General features: G+C 39.6%; 1 protein-coding gene across 1 annotated transcript in view; it reads left to right on the top strand.

Moving 5' to 3' along the window:
* Positions 1-19784, top strand: part of trip4 (thyroid hormone receptor interactor 4) — a 119180-nt gene extending 99396 nt beyond the window's left edge. Inside the window, exon 13 of the mRNA XM_012850857.3 lies at positions 19558-19784. Within this exon, the coding sequence (XP_012706311.2) occupies positions 19558-19622 (65 nt within the window). The 3' untranslated portion in view covers positions 19623-19784. The remainder of the gene's footprint in view (positions 1-19557) is intronic.
* Positions 19785-20466: the final 682 nt, after the last annotated feature.

The raw sequence follows: 20466 nt of genomic DNA, 5'->3' as shown, positions 1-20466 counted from the left end.
GCTATCCATTTTATTTAACACATCCAAGAACTGCATTGTGAAGGCTGCTTCTTACAGTTCTCTCTAAGGTGTAGTTTTCATTAGGGTAGTTAAAATGGCACATGATGTTACTCGGGGGGCAGAAAAGCACAGTGATACGTCTGAATCTGAAGGTATGCGTTTGGTAAATCATGTGTAGAACAAAAATAAAACACACCATTTGTTGTGTTGTTCTGCACTTCTGTGGCTCTAAGTCATTTTTATTTCCATACCCATTTACTTCAGTTTTGACCCAAACTAATTATATTTCCTGCAAACTACAACCAAACTATTTTGTGCCCATTGGCAGTAAAGTGTTTTTGATGAATTGTTGAAATGAATAATCTTAACAGTGCTCTAGTGTTTTATCACTTGTCTATTTTGTCCCATTGATTGTGGTTCTAATCTCCATTGGGGTCATTTGACTTTTATGAAATATTATCCCTCTTCAATTCAAAGTGTCTTTTTTTTTTTCCTATTTTTTCTAAGGTTTTTCTTTAAGAACATGTCACAACTCAGATACAATTGTGACAAAAACACACGACTTAATGTCTCTGACTGACACGAGGGAAGAATGGTGTCAGCCTGAGACCCATGACAGGAGAGCCAATCCAAAGTGTCTGAGAGCCTCCTGCTGATAGATATTTTTACTGGAGTCACATAAGCCCATTTTCCGTGCTTAAATTTATGACTAGATTATAGAAAATGACTTTACATCATCAGTTGTCAAAGCAAGTAGGAAAAGTCCCCAAGGCGGGTACGAGTTGGCACATGTGTGTGAAATGTGGTGAAGTCATGATTTCTTTTTATATCTGCAGAAGCTGGGTACAAAACAACCAAAACTGCAAAAGTTGTCCATTAAGGAGCAGCGCTTTGCACACTTATGTTATTTCCATTTCATCTGAAATTTCTTGCCCATGTGCTTAGGATTGCCATGCATGTTTAACTATGTTGGTAGTTACATGTTTAGATGGACAGATATCTTGAAACAGGCACATTTTCTATACATAAAACCTTGCATGTGTCTTGTTTCACAATTACAAATGTACAGAATGTTGACAGTATAAAGTTAGTTTCTTTCTTGTAAATGTGTTTAAACTAAATGTGCACATTATGCATATTTAAGATGTAAATACAAAAAAATTAATCAGGCATACGTGTGTCAGAAAACCATGACCTGCTTCTTCTGTTGCCCTCGTGGGTTGTCAGAGAAAGCTGAGTTTGTTTTAAAACTATGTGACAAGTTCCACAAAGTTTACAAATGAAATAATTGGAGATCAGAAGTTGTAATCTTCTAAGAGCTGCTCATATTAAAAAAATCCATCTCTGCATACCCTTCTGGGAAAGATGAAGTGAGGTTTTACCTGTTCTTATTCCTACCTGTTCTTTCAAAAGGTATTGTCCTTAAGCAACCCAAATTCTGCCTCTAAGTAACATTAAGACTAAATTCTATATGACGCAGTCTCTGGTGTCCACAAAGCGTGAAACATTTAAACAATGGCTATTTTTTTCTGCTTGAGTTTTGCTTCAGGTAACTTCTAAGGCAGAAGCTCCAGTGAATTGGTGTGAAAGCCATAAAACAAAAATGTACTGAATTGGAATATCTTAAGCCGACAGAACTAAAAGCTCCGAGCGGTTTTGAAAACATCCATCATTCATTTCCTGTAGACCTTATAGATGTGATGAACTTTGAGCGTGCACGACACGTCCTGACAGTCTTCTCATGTCCAGCGTTGTTTGGTTCAAACACGAGCTGAGCTCTGTTGGTTGTCTATTTCTAGAGGAAGTTAATGTGCTGTTGGCAAGTTCTTCATTATCTATGAATGTTTGTAGTGGGAATGTGGGCCAGAAGGAAAAAAGGGATGATTACAGGAGCAATGGGATTTCTAGAGAGGAGACTAATTTTTATTTCTGTTACATTCACCATTGACCTTATAACAGCACGTAAGCCTATAAATGTAATATTTGCATCTCCTAATAGAGTTATTCTCTGATCACTCATGACAAAAGCCTGTTTTATGATAAAGCTACAATTTGCAATCATGCAACACACGATGCAAACACATCGTGCAACACATTACACATAGTAAAGGCATTTGCAATGCTTTTACAAATAAGGTTTTTATTTTGGAGGTGGAGCCTTTGCATCCTTAGCATCTGTTCTTGTCCTCCCCCTAGAAATAGTGGATCCAGCTCTGTAAAAACCAATGCCGTCTCAGCACCAAGTGTTTCCTGTGAATTTCATCTGGGGATCACCAATAACCTCTTAAAGTGCTTTCACTTCCATCCTTAAAACTCCTGAGTTCGTTTTGGCTTTAGATGGATTTCTCACAGAACAATGAAAGTAGTGCAACTTTAAAATGAGTCAAATGTTGTCTGTCGTCATCCCGCTGCTTGTTTCAGTATCTCCTGTGTAGTGACTGCTGATCACTGTTAACTGGATTTGAATTGTTCATACGTGTAGAAAAGCGTTTCTAAATTCTCTTTAATGTTTCCAGCTGAATTTTACAATGCCTTTTACAGCTATGTGAGCTGGTGTGTAATAGTCATGCTTGATAACACTGTGAGCACTTCTTCTAGCACTGTTTATGATTGTCAGAGTTTGAAAATGCCGAGCAGCATTGTGAAGAAAATTCATATACTGCAGTTTAAAAATAAAAAAACAGTATGTAGACGGGTGAAATGAAGGTATCAGGGGTGACGTGACGAATTGTGGGATTTGTGTTAATAAATTGTCTTGCTGCCCTGCAGTTGTGGAGGAACGGTCAAACGTTAAACAGAGGAGACGTTTGGAGACGATGTGACTTGTGAAAACGATCTGCTTAGAACTAGTATGCTTAGAACCATCCCTGGGTTAACAATGAAACGGCTCCAATAGAGAAAAACTATTGGATCGATTTGTGTGTGGAGACTTTGTTTCCTCTGTTAGAGCTCACACACATGCATCCTGGATCCTGGTGTGCTTTATTAGGAATAAATCGTTAAATGGCAAAAACACAGGAGATTTCAGAAGCCTTTGAACATTAGGAAGTTATAGACCAACCCACCCAGATAGTGTCTGCTTCTCTTGATGTTTCATCTGATGTTCCCAAAGGTTTACACCCAGACTCACTCCTCCAACCTGCTGATTTTTATTGTGTCTTATAATGATTTATCCTTCCAATGTTACTGGCCAAATTTGGTGTTTTAGTGCAACATGTTCGTTTTTGGGGGTTTTTTTCTTAGCTTTTTTCTTGCAGCGAGTGAACCATGGTTCTTTCTGAGAGGAAACAGTAAAGGGGAGCCTTGAATTAGAATCATATTTCACACCAGACCTTGGACAGATGGGCAGACCTTCCCTTCACCGCCACTCCAGATTTTTGAATCGGAGCGAAACAGCTGGAGGCAAAAGCATTTTGGAGAGAACAGAAACATTTGTGTAAACGTAAAAGCTGTCATTTTCAGCTCTCCTCACAAATTCATAGTCCATATTTAAAACAGAATCTAAAACAGGCAACTTTAGCTTTTGCCATGGTAAGTCTCCACCTGCTTTCAGGTTGCTGCCATAACGGCATAATTTGATTTATCACCGCAGCATTCTACAGTAAGGTAATGATTTTTCTGAAATGCGGATCAGTAAGACTGCTATAAACCCTTTAACATGCCATAAAATTAACTAGAAGCTCTGTGGATAATTTCTTTAACATTACTGGTTGAGCCTAAATGCTCTGTTTTAGCTGAAAGCAGTACTAGCAGGGTTTATGGCTATCATGTGCCCATGTGTTTCTAAATGCATAGAAATTGGTCAGCAGAAATAAATGTGGATATATGGCAGATACATATTTTCCTTCAGCACAGGAAAACCATCCAATCTATTTGCTTAAATTCTGGTTAAAAAGATCTAAAGAAAAGGCTTTTGTATTTCTGCAATGGTTTAGATGAGTGTTAATGCTGATATGCCAGCATCCAGACTCAAGCGTCTCCCAACAGCTTATGTCACTAAAAGTATTTCTGTCGGCGAGCCTAGTGTGTTGTGGTTGTACAAAACACACTCTAGTCTCACTGTTTGTAGCCTTGTTTTTTTATTTATTTGCTGAAATATTTTACTTCTTATTTTACCAATCAACTTAACAGTGATGTTTTTAGACTGTGGGAGGAAAGCTGGCATACCCAGAGAGAACCAACACATGCACAGGGACTCGAACCCAGGACCTTTTTGCTGCAACGCAACAATGCTTCCAGTTGTGCCACAGTGAAGCCTGCCTGCACTGATAATGGAGCAAATCTCTTTCCATAGAGTGAAGGGCAGTTGGAGTCCATGCAACTCATTAGATATACCATAGAAAGGCAAAACATGAATGCATGACACAGTTGGGGATTGCAATATGCTTACACAGATAGTTTGACAGTTTGGGATTCGATAATATTGTGCAGCTCTAGTCTACAACAATTTGTATACCATGCTTTTGGGCCACCATAGGCAAGAACTGTTTAGCATGTTCTTTGCTGCTTGCACATACCTATGTAGTCAACCATTATGTTTTTGCATAACGAATGAAGCGTTTAAACTGCTCACGCTTTGGGCCCCTGGCCAAGTGTTCATGTAACTGCAGGTCATTCATTGTCTAATTAGCTTCTCAAGGTTTAGCTGGTAAAGTTGGAGTAGTGTTTCTGTAATTAAGAGTAAATTCTTCTGATTCTAAAATTAATATCTATTGTAATGTGTTTTTAGCACTATATAAGTATTTCTCTGCATAAAAGAAAAATTGACAATTTTTTTGACAAAAAAAATAATAATTACCGCAGAAGATATGTAAATGTCGTTTTACATTTCAAAACATTTTTTTTTTTTTTTGCAAAGCCTTGACTTCATATTCTCGTCAGTGATTCTCAGACTGGTTGGCAACGGTGATCTTAGCTTTTCGCCTCAGAAAATATGTGTTTGGGTTCATAGATAATGGTTTTTCGCTTAATGCAAATGTCTCCAGTGTGGAAAAAAGGAGAAATATATTTATTGCTACTCCTGAATAAGCCAATAACTGCTTACAACAATTATTTATTAACCACACATGATTTCCTCAGAGGCGTTAAAAGGCTGAATGTAATGCTCAGCTGCAGTGCTTGAGTTCATGCTTTTAATGCGGTTAAAGAAAAACACATCCCAATATAAAAAGAGCCTACTATATCAACTAACACTAGTAGTAATTTGAAAAGACCAATATTGAGGAGTTTCTGAATACATCCTAGCTCCACATTCCCCCACAAACCTGCACTAGCTATTCTATCCCCGACTTGTCAGACACTGGCTTTCTGGCGAGTTGTGACAAACTGTCATGTGCGTGACTAAATCGGCTCAACTGTGCACTGTTGGTTGGAGAAATCACTCAGCCATTACAGCCCCTGAGCGTCTGTGGAAACAGCTTCAGGCAGGGAGGTTTGGACAGACCCAGAGCTGGGAGAGACTGTGTTCTCTGCAGTGGGAAGCACGGTTGATGTGTCTTCCTAACCTCTTGCAAACAGCATGCCAGCACAAGTCTCAAACAGCACCTCCTCTATCCACTTGTAAATTCACTGGCTCGGCAGCACAGGAAGGGAATTTAAATTAGGTGTGACTAACAGCAAGATGGGAATCCAGGCAGTTTCCCTCCCCTCTTGCTGGGCTCCCCTGGCTACTAGGGTTTTGTACACATCCACTTTCCTGCAGTGCTTGAGGCTGTCAGCTTGGTTTCACATTCAAAATGACTTCAGCTGGAGGCGCATGAGATTGACCAGACGTGGAAAAGAAGATAAAAAGGCAACGTCGCTGCGCCGAAGCCTCAAAAAAAAAAAAATTAAACCATCAGTTTTCTCATGCATTGGTAGCCCTCACTTCATCTTCAAGAACCCAGAAATATGGGAAATGTTTCTCTAGCCTGTGTTTCATAGCTCCACTGAACCACCAATTAGCCAGCTTCTTCCTTTAGTATTGCTCATGTGGTTGACAATACATAATGATCTAATCAAGTGAAGAACTCAACACCACACAAGCATGGGAATATCTGAACAATTCGATGTAAAGATGCGCACAAAAATACAATATCTTCATTGTAAAGACCAGTCCTGGAGTCTTGTATTGTTTAGTTTTAGGAACGCGTACATCTCCAGGCACTGCACTGATCACTACACCACAGGAAGCAACCCATTAGTCTTGCGCCTCACAAGAGGCGAGTCAATTGAGCAGTCTGTCTTTCAATTTAGCTCTGGACACTTCCAGACTGAATTTCAATTTTCAATTCAATGATCCCCACCACTTGGCCTCCAGCTGCATTTGAAAATACATTATTTTAAGTGTTTAAAGTCTTTATCATAAAGCATTGTGATAATTACATTGGGTATGACTATCCTGACAAATGTTACAAAAGGAGTAGCTTTTATGTCTGTGTTAGATATTCAATGCTGCAAGGGTAATGTTTAGTTTGGGCTTCTTTTTATTACATCTTTGTTGTTCATCCCTAAGAAGCACTAACTATAGTATCACATGCAGCAAGCTTTTACAAGCTTAATAGTTGTTTACATGTTATTTATGAGATGTGTTGATATTATGTATCTTTTTTTTAACGTGGTCTTCTTTCTTAAACACTATCTGTCATGACCTCATATTAAGGACCAAATGGTTTAGAAAGGATAAACAGCAGGAGATAGGATCGAAATTGTGTTTTTAATACTTATGTCTCAACTATGGGTAGAGTCGCCGATTTATTTATTTATTTATTTTCACTAGAAGTTTCCCCAAGTCAGTTTTTGAATAAGTGAGCATGTGCAAGACCATCCTACCTGCTGTTCTGCTCTTCAGGGGGATCTCGTGAAAAAAATCTCCCAAATCCACTCTGGTCTTATTTCTTTCTACTGAGACCTTCCTTTAATAATCATAAACATGTACGATTGTTCGCTTCTTGTGACTCTCAGCCATTTTCAAAGTCTACGGTAAGAACAGTGAAGCTACAATAAACGGTTAACACCGAAGCTAACCGCTAAGCTAATGGGATACATAAATGCTAGAGGTGCGCATGTGCAGCCAGCAAGCAGAAAATAACATGGAACGAGCATGCACACTGGCGTTATGTGAGCTTATCAGAATAATTGTATTTATTTACTTTATTTCATTTATTAAAAAGAAATACGAAATAACCTTGAAAAAAGGTAAAAAGAAATCTAACTATGAACGAAAAGGAGGAAAAGGAAGTATAAACGTATAATGTTTACTCCATTCGCAAAAAATTCAATTCAATTTTCAATTAGATTTTATTTACATAGCGGCAATTCACAGCACGTCATCTCAAGGCACATACAAATTTCAATCAACTCATTAATTTTAAATAAATTTAACGGCATAAATATTGGATTTGTAGGATCTCTATATCGAGTTCCACTAATAACTCTCACAGCTCTTTTTTGTAAGAGGAAGATTGAATTTATATATGTTTTAAAGGCACTACGCCACACTTCCATACAATAAGTCAGGCATGGTACAATCAGTTAGTTTTACAATATACAAAGCCTTTTTGTTCAAAATATCCTTGACCTTATTTAACACAGCAATCCTTTTAGATATTTTACCTTTTGTATGATTTATATAAGATTTCCATAACAAATGTTTGTCAATAAGAACACCCAAAAACTTAATTTCTACAATTATTGGCATGTCAGACAACCATTAAATAAGGCGATTTCCCCAGGAACTTGAGGGACAGAGGGGACTGTGGTTAGGATGAGACTCGAAGGCATCCGATTGGTTCTTTCCATTCGGACCGAATGGCAGGATTGGTCAGTATTTACAGGCCAGCAGCTCCCAGAGAGATACATTTTTTTAACCTCTTTTTTTCTGAATACATAATACAATACAATGCAACTTTATTTATAAAGCACTTTAAAAACAACACAGTTGACCAAAGTGCTATACACCAATAAAAACAAATAACATACAGAAATATAAAACTAATAAAAATAATTATAAATAATAAAATAAAAACAATATTTTTTAAAAATAAAACCGACTTCTCTAATTAAGTTAAAAGCCAAGGAGAAATGTGTTTTTAAGAAATTTTAAAACAGCAAGTGAGTCAGCCTGTCTAATTTGCAGAGGCAGCTTATCCCACAGTTTGAAGGCAGCGACTAAAAAATGCTCGCTCACCTCTCATCTTCCTCTATGACAACCAACAGTAAATGATATGCCAACCTGATTGTGCGTGAGGGACCATACATTTGAGGGGCAAGACCATTCAAACACTTAAAAACAAATAAAAGAACTTTAAAATTTATTCGGAAATCAACTGGAAGCCATTGTAGTCATGCCAAAACAGGATATGTTCTTGTCTCTTTGTATTCTTTCTCATTTCTAATGTATTGACTGCTGTCAGGCTGCAAGGACCATTTCACCCAGTATAACAAAAGTACTTCTTAACATGATTAACAACTATAGCTTTAAGCCTTAAAAGTTTAGATTTTTTTACTTTATTAAATTAAATACAAATGCTTATTTAATAAAAAACGTATACATTATGAAAATCTGGAGTTCCTAGATCAAATCAACAGGTGAGGCACAGGATGTATTTAGGTTGAATCCTGAACAGACCACATTGGAATAATTTCATGAAGAGCTGTTAAAAAATGCTTGCCAACGCTGTATTGATGTATGAAAGATGGAAATAAATTAAACCATGGTATGAAATTAGAAGAGTTCAGTTGACCATATACTTACTGTTCTTATAATAATATCTGATGTATTTATTATTTCTTTAATTAGTTTTTTACAAATCAGATTTTCATCAATATAAAATCTCCAGGAATCCCGTAGATCTTGACAGCTGTAATTTCTTTTCAAACATTTAGCTAAGAGCCTACTCAACATAAGTAAAAAATACTAGTGGTCCATTACTATATCCCTGGGTAACCCCACAGTGCTGTCTAGTTACACACAAAGTGCAACCCTTATTACAAACAAGGTGTATTCCCTTTGACTCATTTTAAATAAAATAAAGATCCATTAAAAAAAGATCTAAAACTCCATTAGCAGTTTCAGAGACAGTCCTGTTGATCAGCATACTCATGAGAAAGAAATGTTAAATCTGAGATAGTTTCCTCTTTAAAAATCAATATCATATAGAAGAGGTTTAGGTAATACTCACAAAACTCCAAATGACATCTTGTAGATAACAAATGTCTGAATTGTAGGTTTATTGCCTATTAAACGCTGTCAAAAAGCCCATATTTGATTTCGCTTGCTGGTATATTTCTCAGCTCCACATCTATGTTCAAACCACTGAATCTTGCCATTAAGTTCAGGTTTATCAGAGCCCTTTTACCTTTTCAGCTGCTTCGTACTCTCTCCTCAGTTTCCTTTTGACAGACTGAGCTGGTTTTTGTGGAGGAACCCATTGGGAATCACTGAAACAGATACTTTTCAAGGTGTTACATTCAATCAGAGAGCTGCCTGTGCACTATTTTATCTCCCCTTTCTGTCATAATTTCTAGGCATGAAGCAATTTCCTCCTGCCGGTGTGCCTTCAGAAGGTGTGCTAACATGTGGTTTAAAGCGTGTGCTCTATGCATAGCTGTACTGGGTTTATTATTCAGGTGCGTTGGGATTGATGGGTGATAAAAAGATACAAAAGGAAAAGTGGATTCATCCTCTTTATTCCTCAGTGCGTGGGCAGTCGCTCTCTGTGAAAGAAACAGCAACCAGCCAATTATTCCTGTGATTATTATTGCAAGGAGGCTGATGGACTGCATGTTATTGATGTCCGGGAGGATGTCAGTGGACCTCTATTTCATTCTAATAAATACTCTTTGCACTCCTGCCCCTGGATTTTCAAAAGATTATGTGCAGCCGCTTTCCATCTGCAATGAGCTGTACTTTCCCATTATCTGTTGTGGTAATAGTATGCGGGCAGTTATATTTGTTATTATTGGAAGAGACTATTTAAGTTTAGTGGATGTCTAAGTGTGTCTGTGTGGCTCAGTGTGTGTGTGTTTTTTTTTTTTATGGTCTTGATGATGGAGCTGGCCCTGTGCAGACAACCTGTGCTTATTTTATGGCCTTCTCCCCAGCTGCAGCACGCGGGCAATAAACCTCTCTCTAGCAATCTCCAAACAGTGCCGCAATCAATGGGAAATTATCTCAGCCAATCGATGGTCCTGCCTTTCTGTTTCTCTCTCTTTGCCTCCACCGCTGTGTCCTCCGTTGCTCCCTCTCCCATCCCTCCTTCTCCTTATCCCTCGTGTCTCGTTTTTGCTGTCTCTCTGTTTTTTTTCCGCCCACTCTTTCACGCCTCGCCTTCTTCTTTAACTTGCGTTCCCTAAAGCTCTCTTGACTCCACAGCACCTATTTTGAAATGCGACTGCTCAGCAGCTCCAGAGCCATTAACAAAAGTCGCTTTTTCACATGGAATATTTAACATTTCTGGACTGAGTCTCCTGGTATCTTGTTGCAAGGCCCGGGGTTTGCACTCCCTCTTGTTGTTCTCGGTTGTCAGCAAACAGTTGTTGAAAACCTTGTTATTGTTCTGCTGTTTGCTGAGGGATATATTTTAATGAGTCTAGATAATTGCATGAAAGACGCTTCCCAAACTGTTGCCTTTCATTTATTGCAGAGCCAGTGCCGAGCTTCACATAGTCCTGGTACCACTTACCCCGTCCTGGGATCAGACGGGTTTCAGTTCCAGCTTTTCTCTTCAGATCTACTTCAGCTCTGCTCTCTTCCTTGTCCTCCACAGGCAGAGTTTAAACAGTTTTATTGTAGCAAAGGATCACATAACCATTTGTATGCTAAAGAGGTCATTCAAAGTTATGATTCTCCTGGGAAAGATCACCACACTCTGCTGCTACATTTACCTTTTAGAAAGCTGGGAACCGGGTTTTTTTTTTTTTTCATCTAAAAGCCTTAACCATCTCAGCCGTGTCTCATTGTTCACACGGTGCAGCTCTTCAGCTGACGCTATAAATGGCTTTCTGTGGCTATCTGCAACAGACGGTTAGGCCACATTTCCAAAGTGTGGTTTTAGCTCAACCAACAAGTCTTCTGGTTTTTTATTGCGGCCAGCACCTGGTGCTTTTTTTTTTTTTTTTTACTTTGGCATCACCTCTCGAAGCTGAGACAATACTTGAAAGGGATGTGAAACAACAGTAGTACTGTCATATCTATGCTAGCGTGTTGGCGAGATGTTGCAGCAGCGTGCAGCTGTCACCTTTCCAACACCTGTTTTCTCCTGGAACCGTTCAAAAACCACCACATCCTTACTTTCACTTTCCTTTCAGCTAAATAGTGTTAAAATGTTAAATAGTCTGTGTCTAAAGAGAAATAAAGACAAGATTGAGTGCGGATTATTAGAAGCTGCTAAAAGAAACTAACCTGTTAGAGACTAAAGCTAGTTATTCAAATTATCAGGTGGGCATGGTGTTTCTAGTGACATCACCTGCTAAAATACCCACCGCCATGTTGAATGACAAACTGCTAATGTAAAAATCTCAAACACATGGAGGAATTAACAAAGAAGAGGTCATCAAAATTAGGTAATTTCAACCCAGGCTTCTTTCAGGTATTAAAGGAAGCAGTCTCCCATAAGATGTTACCTACTTTTACAATCAATAATTTAGATTGTTTTACACCTTCTTGCTACATTACTTAATGCATTCTGTTAGAAAATTCAGATTCAGCGATCTTGGATGTAAACAAACGTTTCTTGCAGCGCAACAAATGGGTAAAAAGCATGTCGGAATATCAACTTAAATTTTAAGCAGGATACTATCATCATACTAGTCACTGCATCTCGCAAACATTTGCAGGAGAGCCAGAAGAAATAGACCCTCATCAACTCCATTATTAAAATTAAAATTTATTTTGGTATTGATTTAGTTTTTTCCAATGCTTTTAAGGGCATTTTCACAAATTTAGTACGTTTCTTTGGTAGTAATCAGTTGATGAGTTGGAATTGGTGTTTCTGGGTACTACTTCAGGTAAAATAATCTGATAAGTATACCGAATGATTTTGAAAAAAACACTTGAAAGTTGCATTGGTGTTTATGCTTTAAGAAAAAGACGTGTTGCCACTGCTTACTTTTTACTCTACCGCATCCAATAATGCAACACAAACCTAGCTGTGGGAAGACCTTTGACTCAAGCAGAGCACTTTCACACCTTAAACCACTCTAGAGTTTGTTTGGACCTTACAGAAGCACCACCTTCAAACTATTTTGGTACACCCCTGGGATTCACCAGCAGTCCCGTTTCCATTAACATTTTAATGCGCATTTTGAAGTATCACATTAGAAGTTGTTAATAGAAACAGCAACATTCTAATGAACTCACTAAATTTCGCAAAAAATAGTTTTTCGCTCACTTGAGGTGGTTTTTGACTTTGAAAAACAGTGAATGCGCTCAAGAGGAGATGGAAACACATTTGTCCAATCAGTTCTGACGTAGCAAACCATTACCTTACGACTTTTCGGATATTCCCATAATGCTCGTAAACAGGGCTGGAAGCAAGTAACAGGTAGGTGTAGACCGACGAAGAGACTCTGGCGTTTCTTAGTCTCATCCATGAAAAATATTCATTAATACCTCGCTTCGTTACTGGTCTGTGGTCCATGCTAGTTAGCAACCTCCACTTCCGGTTTATTACAGCCAACATCAATGTATGATGACATTACATTGTGCCGCCTGTTTAATTTGCTACAAACCAGTAAATGGAAACATGTCTGATGTGCATTTTCTTTTTTGAGTGAACTTCTGGTGGAGGATGGCTGGTTGATGATGTTGAAGGCTGAGCTGTAGTCCACAAACAGGATTCTGGTATGTCTTCCTTGGTGGTCAAAGTGGTGCAGGATCAAGTATAGTCCCAGGTTGATTGCATCATCTACCGACCTGTTTGCCTGTAAGCAAAGTCCATGCTGTCCAGCAGGGGGCCTGTGATCTCCTTCTCCTTCAACCATCACTCAAGTATTTCATGAGCACAGACATCAGGGCTACAGACCCATATACCCCATTTACACTACCCTTTTTTAACTGTGCCGAGAACGGTCCGAGCTCGGTAACTGAGATAACTATCGAGGATAAATGGATCACAAACTGAACTGAACCGTGCCGGACCGTGCTAAATCTAGACCAGTTCGATGCGTGGGCTCTGCCCGGTTTTTCAGTGGCTCGGTTCTCAGATAACAAAGAGCGCATGAGCAGACCGCGTCATCTCCTTACAGTCAGCTGATTAATTTTGCGGTTTCAGACATTCATAATAATACTAGCTTCCTTAACATGCCACACGGTTTCCAGTGATGATTCTGCTTAGCAGCGTGATGAACCTCAACGTCTGTCATTGTTTCCTGCATCTGTAAATCCTTATTAGACGTTTGTTTGTCTTATCCACGTCCCAAAAGCCAACTCTGTCAAGTAAATTCACCAAAGGTTGCCGTCTTCGCCTAGCCTCGTGAGACCATCCTGATCTCGCGAGCTTTCAAGGTTTCACTCGCAGATCAGTCTGGCTACTCTCCGTTAAAGAAAATTTGGAGCCGTTCACCAAACGAACGTCCAATCAGCGTTGGCTTTGAGGCGGGTTGAGGTGTGACGCAACGAGAAGTGCGACAGTTCAGTCTAAAGAACATGGCGGCTTCAGCCGATGAAACTAGCGTTAGCGTGGCTATCGAGCAAGTTTTATCGGAATTACAGAGTATTTCTTTGCTGAGCTAACGAGCCTTTACCTGCAGCAGCAAGAGTAGCTTGGCTTGTGGTTGTGTTTTCGCCGTCGCTCGTAACAGATGCGACGACGAATCTGATTGGTTCATTTGGCCCGTCTATCACCAACATAGGCCAATCAGCTAACCAGTATTTTCGCCCCTTCCCAAAATTACTTCAACGGAAGGTTTCCAGATGGATATGCGGAGCAAATCTATCTGGCGGAGTCAGGTAAGTCTTCGCCTGACTCTCCGCAAAAATCAATTATAACCAAGCATAACTTCCTGAATGTTTCGGGCACCGCTATTTTGATTTGCTTGAGTCCCTCCTTCAATCCTAGAGAGCAGGAGTACCGTAGATCGTCACTAGGAGGCGAGGAACCGTGCTAGCGTGACGTGTAAACGGTCGTCAGAACCAAGCTAGGCACGTTTAACTGATCCAACCTCGGTCCAACCTCGGCATGGATCGGTTTAACAAGGGTAGTGTAAATGGGGCTATAGTCATTTAACCCTGTGATGGTCCGTTTGTTGGGGGCCAGGGTGATGGTGGACCGTTTGATGCGAGAGGAAACTTCACACAGGTCCAGAGACTAGTTGTAGGTCTGAGGGAAGATGGGGGGCAGTTGGTCTTATCACATTCTCAGGCATGATGGGTAGTCATTGTCAATTCCTGGAGCTTTCCTGATCTTTTGACACTGAAAGAGCCTATTAACATCTTTCTCAGAGATCATAAATCCAGGTAAGGGGTCTGAGGAGGAGAAGGTGGTTGGTGCATGGGGAGCTTTTGTGTTTGTGTTTCTCAAACCATTCCAAACTCTAGCTGGCTTGTTGGTTCAAAAACTGTGGCTCAATCCAAATACCCTTATAGACCAAAGACTCTAGCCAAAGTGGAAGTGTGTCAGTGGTCACCATGATAAGTGCTGTCTGAATAGCGCAGTCAGTAAGGAAGGAGGTAGGAAAAGCAGCTTATATGCCCCCTCCCACAGCTAGTTTCGTCTAGGAACCCCGCGATGCACCTTACTGGTGCTAAGAACCCTTAAGGTATCCCACAATCCTTTGTGCCGCATGATGTATCAGCACAGCCCCCTCACAGAAATCAACAAAAATGTCCGAAGAGAAGAGAGTAGTTCCTTTTCAGTAGGCTGTAGGCCCGGATTTCACTGGCATCATCCTTGAGCGTTTCCATCACGTAATGATGTCTGACTTAAAGGCTGTCCAAATTTCGCATAGCAGTCCGAAACTCCTTTCCTATCCATGAAAGAGTTCTTACTGTTGACCCCATGAAAGCTCAAGGAACAGGAGCAAGGGGCAGGAGCTAGAAGTTATTATTATTTAGGGTATTCAGATGGAGATTGTATTTTAGCTTCTTGCCGTAGCTTATTTTAGTTGGCCTACTTATACAGGACTCTGCACCCACTCCTGTAAGCCTCTTCCTTGTTTCTACGCAACTTCTTCAGATGTGAAGTGAACCATGGTTTGTTATTGTTATTTGTCCAAAAGGATCTTGGACTGGACGCACATCCTCACAGTGATGTATGACGTCACATCGTCAGTAAATGGGTGCGTCTCAATTAAGGTTACATTTCTAGGGTGGTTACATCACAGTAGAGCGACGAAGGCTGTCCCAATTCACGACTCCTTGTAAGGCTTCTTCAAATGCGGCTGACAAATGTATCCTCCTTTTCCCCAATTTGAAGGATAGGTACTGTGTATCCTTCATGGCCCACCCTATCCCATGATTCATTGTGAGTTGAAGAGAATTGTTCCAACGGGAACAGTAATGGCGGAGAGAAGTGAAATGCTGTGAATAAAGTTGGATACATTACACATTCTGTGACATAAAAGGGTTTGTTTATCAATACGAAAGGAACGTAGTTTTGGGATGAAATGGCAACATATGGATAAAATATGGTGTACAAACGGAGAACAAATTGGTTTAACATCAACCCTATGTAACACCAAAACACATCTTTAAGAGTATTATTGATAGAATTAGATCTAGGTGTAGCCTAAGGACACACCTGGTTTTGTTGTAATGATGGTAAACAAGCTTTTGCATTGAAATTTAAAGTTGTCTTGTTTGCTATATGAATTCTGCGTGTTTTCCTTTAAAATATACATGGGCTTATGAAGTCATGCAAGCTGGCACGGACCGACTCCAGTGTTGAATCATGCAAATCATCCTGTGGGCCCTGGATCCATTTGCCAATTTGTTTACCATTGTGTATCAGTCTACCACTCTTGGCAGTAAAATATAGTGATGGATTAGAGAGATAAATATTTCAAAAAGTGCACATAATTTTATATAACATTACATTATTTTCAGAATACTTAAGATTACTTCTATTGATTGTGTTTCCGATGTTTGTTATGGGCCAGTCAACACAGATTACGACGTCCGCACAAATCCACATCCTATACAAACAGGTCATCATGAAACATCAAATTGTAGCAAGCTTGTTTTTGTAATAGAAGTTGCACTAAAAAAGATTGAAACTATATAACCAGTGCCATTTATGAAAATAATTAACATTGCTTTTGTGTTGAAAATTTCTATTTTTTCTTCCTGGTTTATAATAATGGCCACATTTTACAATGGCAAAGACATTTTGCCTTGTTTATCTGGCAATCTTGGTCTTACGTATTGTGTGCCCTTAAACATGGTTAACAGGAACCGTGATGATGTCATATAAAAGCACACCATAGCTTAATAAACCATAATGCTGCAAAAAATAAGCAACCTCTAGAAGCGAGGAAGACTGCTGTGCTCTCAGCTTGTTGTCTGGCTCAGTGGTCATTAAACGATTCATCTGTGATGCCTCTCTGTTTCTAAGAACATCATTCACATAAACCTGTGAATGCGTTTACATTTCCCTCTAGCTTGTCCATCAAGTACGGGCATGGCAGCGCTCAACACGATGCTTGCAGAGGAACGTTTTGGTTTGCATTCATGAAGGGGCTAACTGAGCTGAAACTAAGTGCTCATTCCCGCCATGCTTTGTTTTGACTCTGATAATCATCTTGTTTGCACTTCTGCTGACACACAGCATTTCATGGAAATGTCACTGTGTTATGACAAGAGAAATTGCCACAGCAAATTTTCCACAATAAGAAATGAGGCTCTCGCCTCCCCTGTACAGCACCCAAAAGGAAGCTAAGGAGGACAGAACCAGTTGGAGGAGTTAGACGGATTAGCTTCCCAGAAGAGAAAGTCTGCGTATGCTGGCACAACACCACTCCGACACCGGCTCTGCTGAGTACAACTGCCATCTCTGGGCTTTATGATACAGTAATTGGGCTCTTACCATCTAATATTTATTTTCCCCCTAACAGACACGCTGCAGTGGATCTACTCCCCGGCCCTTGTCTGCTGAATGTTTCAAAAAGCCTTTTAAACTCCAAACGAAATTCTGTTAAGATGAACGTGTCATTAAAGTAATCTTGGGTAACCTTTTTGGCGGCGTTCGCCAAATGAAAAATCCTGAGGGGTTTCTACGCCTAAGCAGCACTTGCTCACGGCAGAACTGACACACACTGACAGCCATTCAGACAGGCTTGGAAATGGTGAGCAAACAGCGCTTATGCTAAACACCGTGTTTATGCTGCTGCTACCCACAGAGTTCAGCCATAACGTGACAACATGAAAAAAAAAAAGAGCACAAGTGACAACTACAGCTCCTGCCTGTCACAGTTTTATCATTTCTCCCCCCCGTCTCAGCCATTGGGAGAAAAAAAACAACCAGATAATGCCGTGGTTTGACAAACAGGAGGCTTGTGTGAGGTAGTGACACACAGGGTTATTATTTGCTCTGCAGTTAAGGACAAGGTCGACACGGGTTATCGGAATCCAGCAGGGGTTGTTGTGCAGAAAAGGACAAAGCAGCAGAGCGTAGTTTGGGAGGATGAGCTCTAATGGAGAAATGTGATCAATACTGGAGATGCTGTATTGACAGAAAAAGGTTGCAGTTACGGTAGATTAGGAGGTCGGCTCTGGTCAGTGGCTGCAGGGGTTTTGTTGATTCCACGAGCATTTATATGAAAAGCAATGTGCTGAAATCCTTCCTCGAGAGTCTGATCTGTTTCATCTCTGCAAGCATTCTTCCCCGGCGCACACGTAATCTTTTGTGAGCATCGAATAAAAACCGTGCACTTTTAAGGTCTTAAAATGACACTCAAGGAATCATCAAGTGTATGCAGCTATGTTTACCTCTTCCAACAACAGGATTTAAAAAGAATAAAATAATTCTTTATTAATTCATTAATTTGTGCTCATCATCTTCTTTTCTCCTTTGTAGACTATTTCTGCTGAATGTATAGTTGTATATGAACTGATCAGCTACAACTGTAAACCAAAGACAATTGCATATTTTGTGTTACTACAGAAATTGTTTTGTAAGAACAAGTCAAGACAAAGTTAAAGGGCCTATATAATGCATTTTCTGATCTTTTAACTATGTCATGATGCCATTCCTAAATCAAAATCATGCCCCTAGTGATATTTTGCTGGATTCATGCATGTCTGAGTAATTGGAAAACGAGCAGCCATGAACGACCTACGTAGAGCAACGTCATACCATTGGTAATGTTAGAATGGTAATGTTAGCTAAATGTTACTATAAGACCTATTTGTAGGGTCTAGTGATTTTATACAGACATATAGTTTTACATTTGCTGCCCCAATTCAGCTTTTTGACTTCTTTCCTTGGCAGCTCAGTGGTGGATTAACTTTAACTCTTTCTGCTGCCTCAGTCAGTAGATTATTGTAGTAAACATATCGGGCTAGCTTGAAATTGTTTTGTGAAAGAATAAAATTTTCACTCACAAAAAAAAACTACAAGCATCATCCTGTATATGCTATGCTAATATACCTCAGAAGTATTCACTCCGTTTTTCATGTTATGGAATTAAAGATTATTATTTCAGTTTGCACCATTTAATTTACAGAACATGCCTTCAACAATGAAGCTGTATTACTTTTTTATTGAGTAGGAAGCAACAAAGTGGACAAAACTATGAATAACTGTATGAAATAATATGTAATGTATATATAATAAATAATAATAAAACATGTAAAGCATTTCTGAAACATAAGTATAAACGTTCCCCACCATAATGGACAGTAGGAATCTTGAACCAGTCTAGTTTCTAAATGAAGGTGTTCCACAGGGATCTGTAATGGTCACAAGTAAATTATTTCAACATACATATGAATGTATTGATTTTTTTCAATTAACATTTGCATTTTATGCTGATGACGGCATCTTTTTTGAATCTAGTGTTTAGATCTTCATAAATGCATTGTGATCTTGACATTAAGATTGTTTTGATAATCTGAAGTTTTTTTTCTAAACTTAAAATAAAAACACGTATTTTTGGTTTCAAAAACATTTAATTTCCTCTGTTTATAAAGATCTACTGGATACAGTGAAACTGTTATAAAAACCTTGTCTTCAATCAAATAGACCGTTGTATTCAGCTCAGCTGTCTAAATGTAAGAAAACAAAAGCGCTTGTATGTTTCTTCACTGTAGCATTTGGAGTCATCTTATTGTGTCAGCGTTTTGTTGCCTTGAATAGTACTGTAAATCAGGTCTGTAACAAACCACTGAATTTAAACACATGCTGTTTTGTTGCCAACAAAAGCCATTTCCCAGTCTTTGCTGTCGAATAAAAGGCCTCATTGGTCTTTTCCTTCATCATCTCGATGTCTCTGTGCATCAACCCGAGGCCGCCTGTAATCAGCAGCTTGAGCTCTCAGAAAGGTCATTCTGTCCCTTTGATGGTGTTTTGATTCATCCCTTCCTCTTTTCTCTCCTCCCACCCTTCCTCTTCCCCCTGCCCCTCTCCCTCCTCCTTGCAGGGAAGCTGGAGAGCCACTATCACCAGGGTGCCAAGAAGGGGCTGGTCCCATCAGCCGCAGAGTGACACCGGAGGAAACGCTCTAGAGGAACATGGCCAATTATCATTTTCTGGTCTCAATCTGGACCGCAGTTTACGGCCAACGCTGTTTCAATCTTTGATTCTAATTACTTGTATTTGCAGTAAACAAAAGAAATCCTGATTAAAGTCACTCAGTGCAAAGACAAATATTGTAAATGATTATTTTTTACAAATCTCTGAAAGTGTTTGTTTAAATAAATAAAGGCTTTAAACTGCTTTTATCGCTGCACATAATTGATTTCCAGAACATGAACGGTTTCTGCTAAGAATAATGTCAACAGAAGTTAAACACTTACGAGAGAGAGCTGTTCGCCTTCCCTCGCCAGACGCTGGCCTGTCATTACCCGTCTTTCACTTAGGGCCACATTTACACGAACAATGGCACTTTGTTAAAAAGCACAGCCTTGTCATTAGTTTCAATGAAACCATTTGATTACAGCAGCAGGGGGGGGGGGGGTTGATGCCGAAGGCGACAACCAACAAGGCAAAGAAGAATGCAGAAGAGGGTTAACTCTGGCTGAACACTGCAATCAGACATTCCCAATCAACATACAGCTCAACCTTTTTTTCTGCTTTTCGATTTTGCACTGATTTACTTATTCACTTCTAAATGGTAGAGCAAAGGAAGGGGGGGAAAAAAACTAACCATTCAGAGTTGTTAGGCTTTTGTCTAAGTCAAACCCACGGTCTGTTAAGCCTTCAGTTTTGGCCCTGCGATGGAATTTTATCCTCCTTCTGAGTACGTGTAACAACAAGCCAGAAGTGAGGATAACGCTGGTACACATGGGTATATTCAGCCTAAACAACGTGCCTTATCTTTCCTGGGTGT

This window comes from Fundulus heteroclitus, chromosome 4 (assembly GCF_011125445.2).
Source record: "Fundulus heteroclitus isolate FHET01 chromosome 4, MU-UCD_Fhet_4.1, whole genome shotgun sequence".
Taxonomy (NCBI): Eukaryota; Metazoa; Chordata; class Actinopteri; order Cyprinodontiformes; family Fundulidae; genus Fundulus; species Fundulus heteroclitus.
Note: the sequence above shows the minus strand (reverse complement) of the source record. Positions and strands in the feature narration are given on the sequence as shown.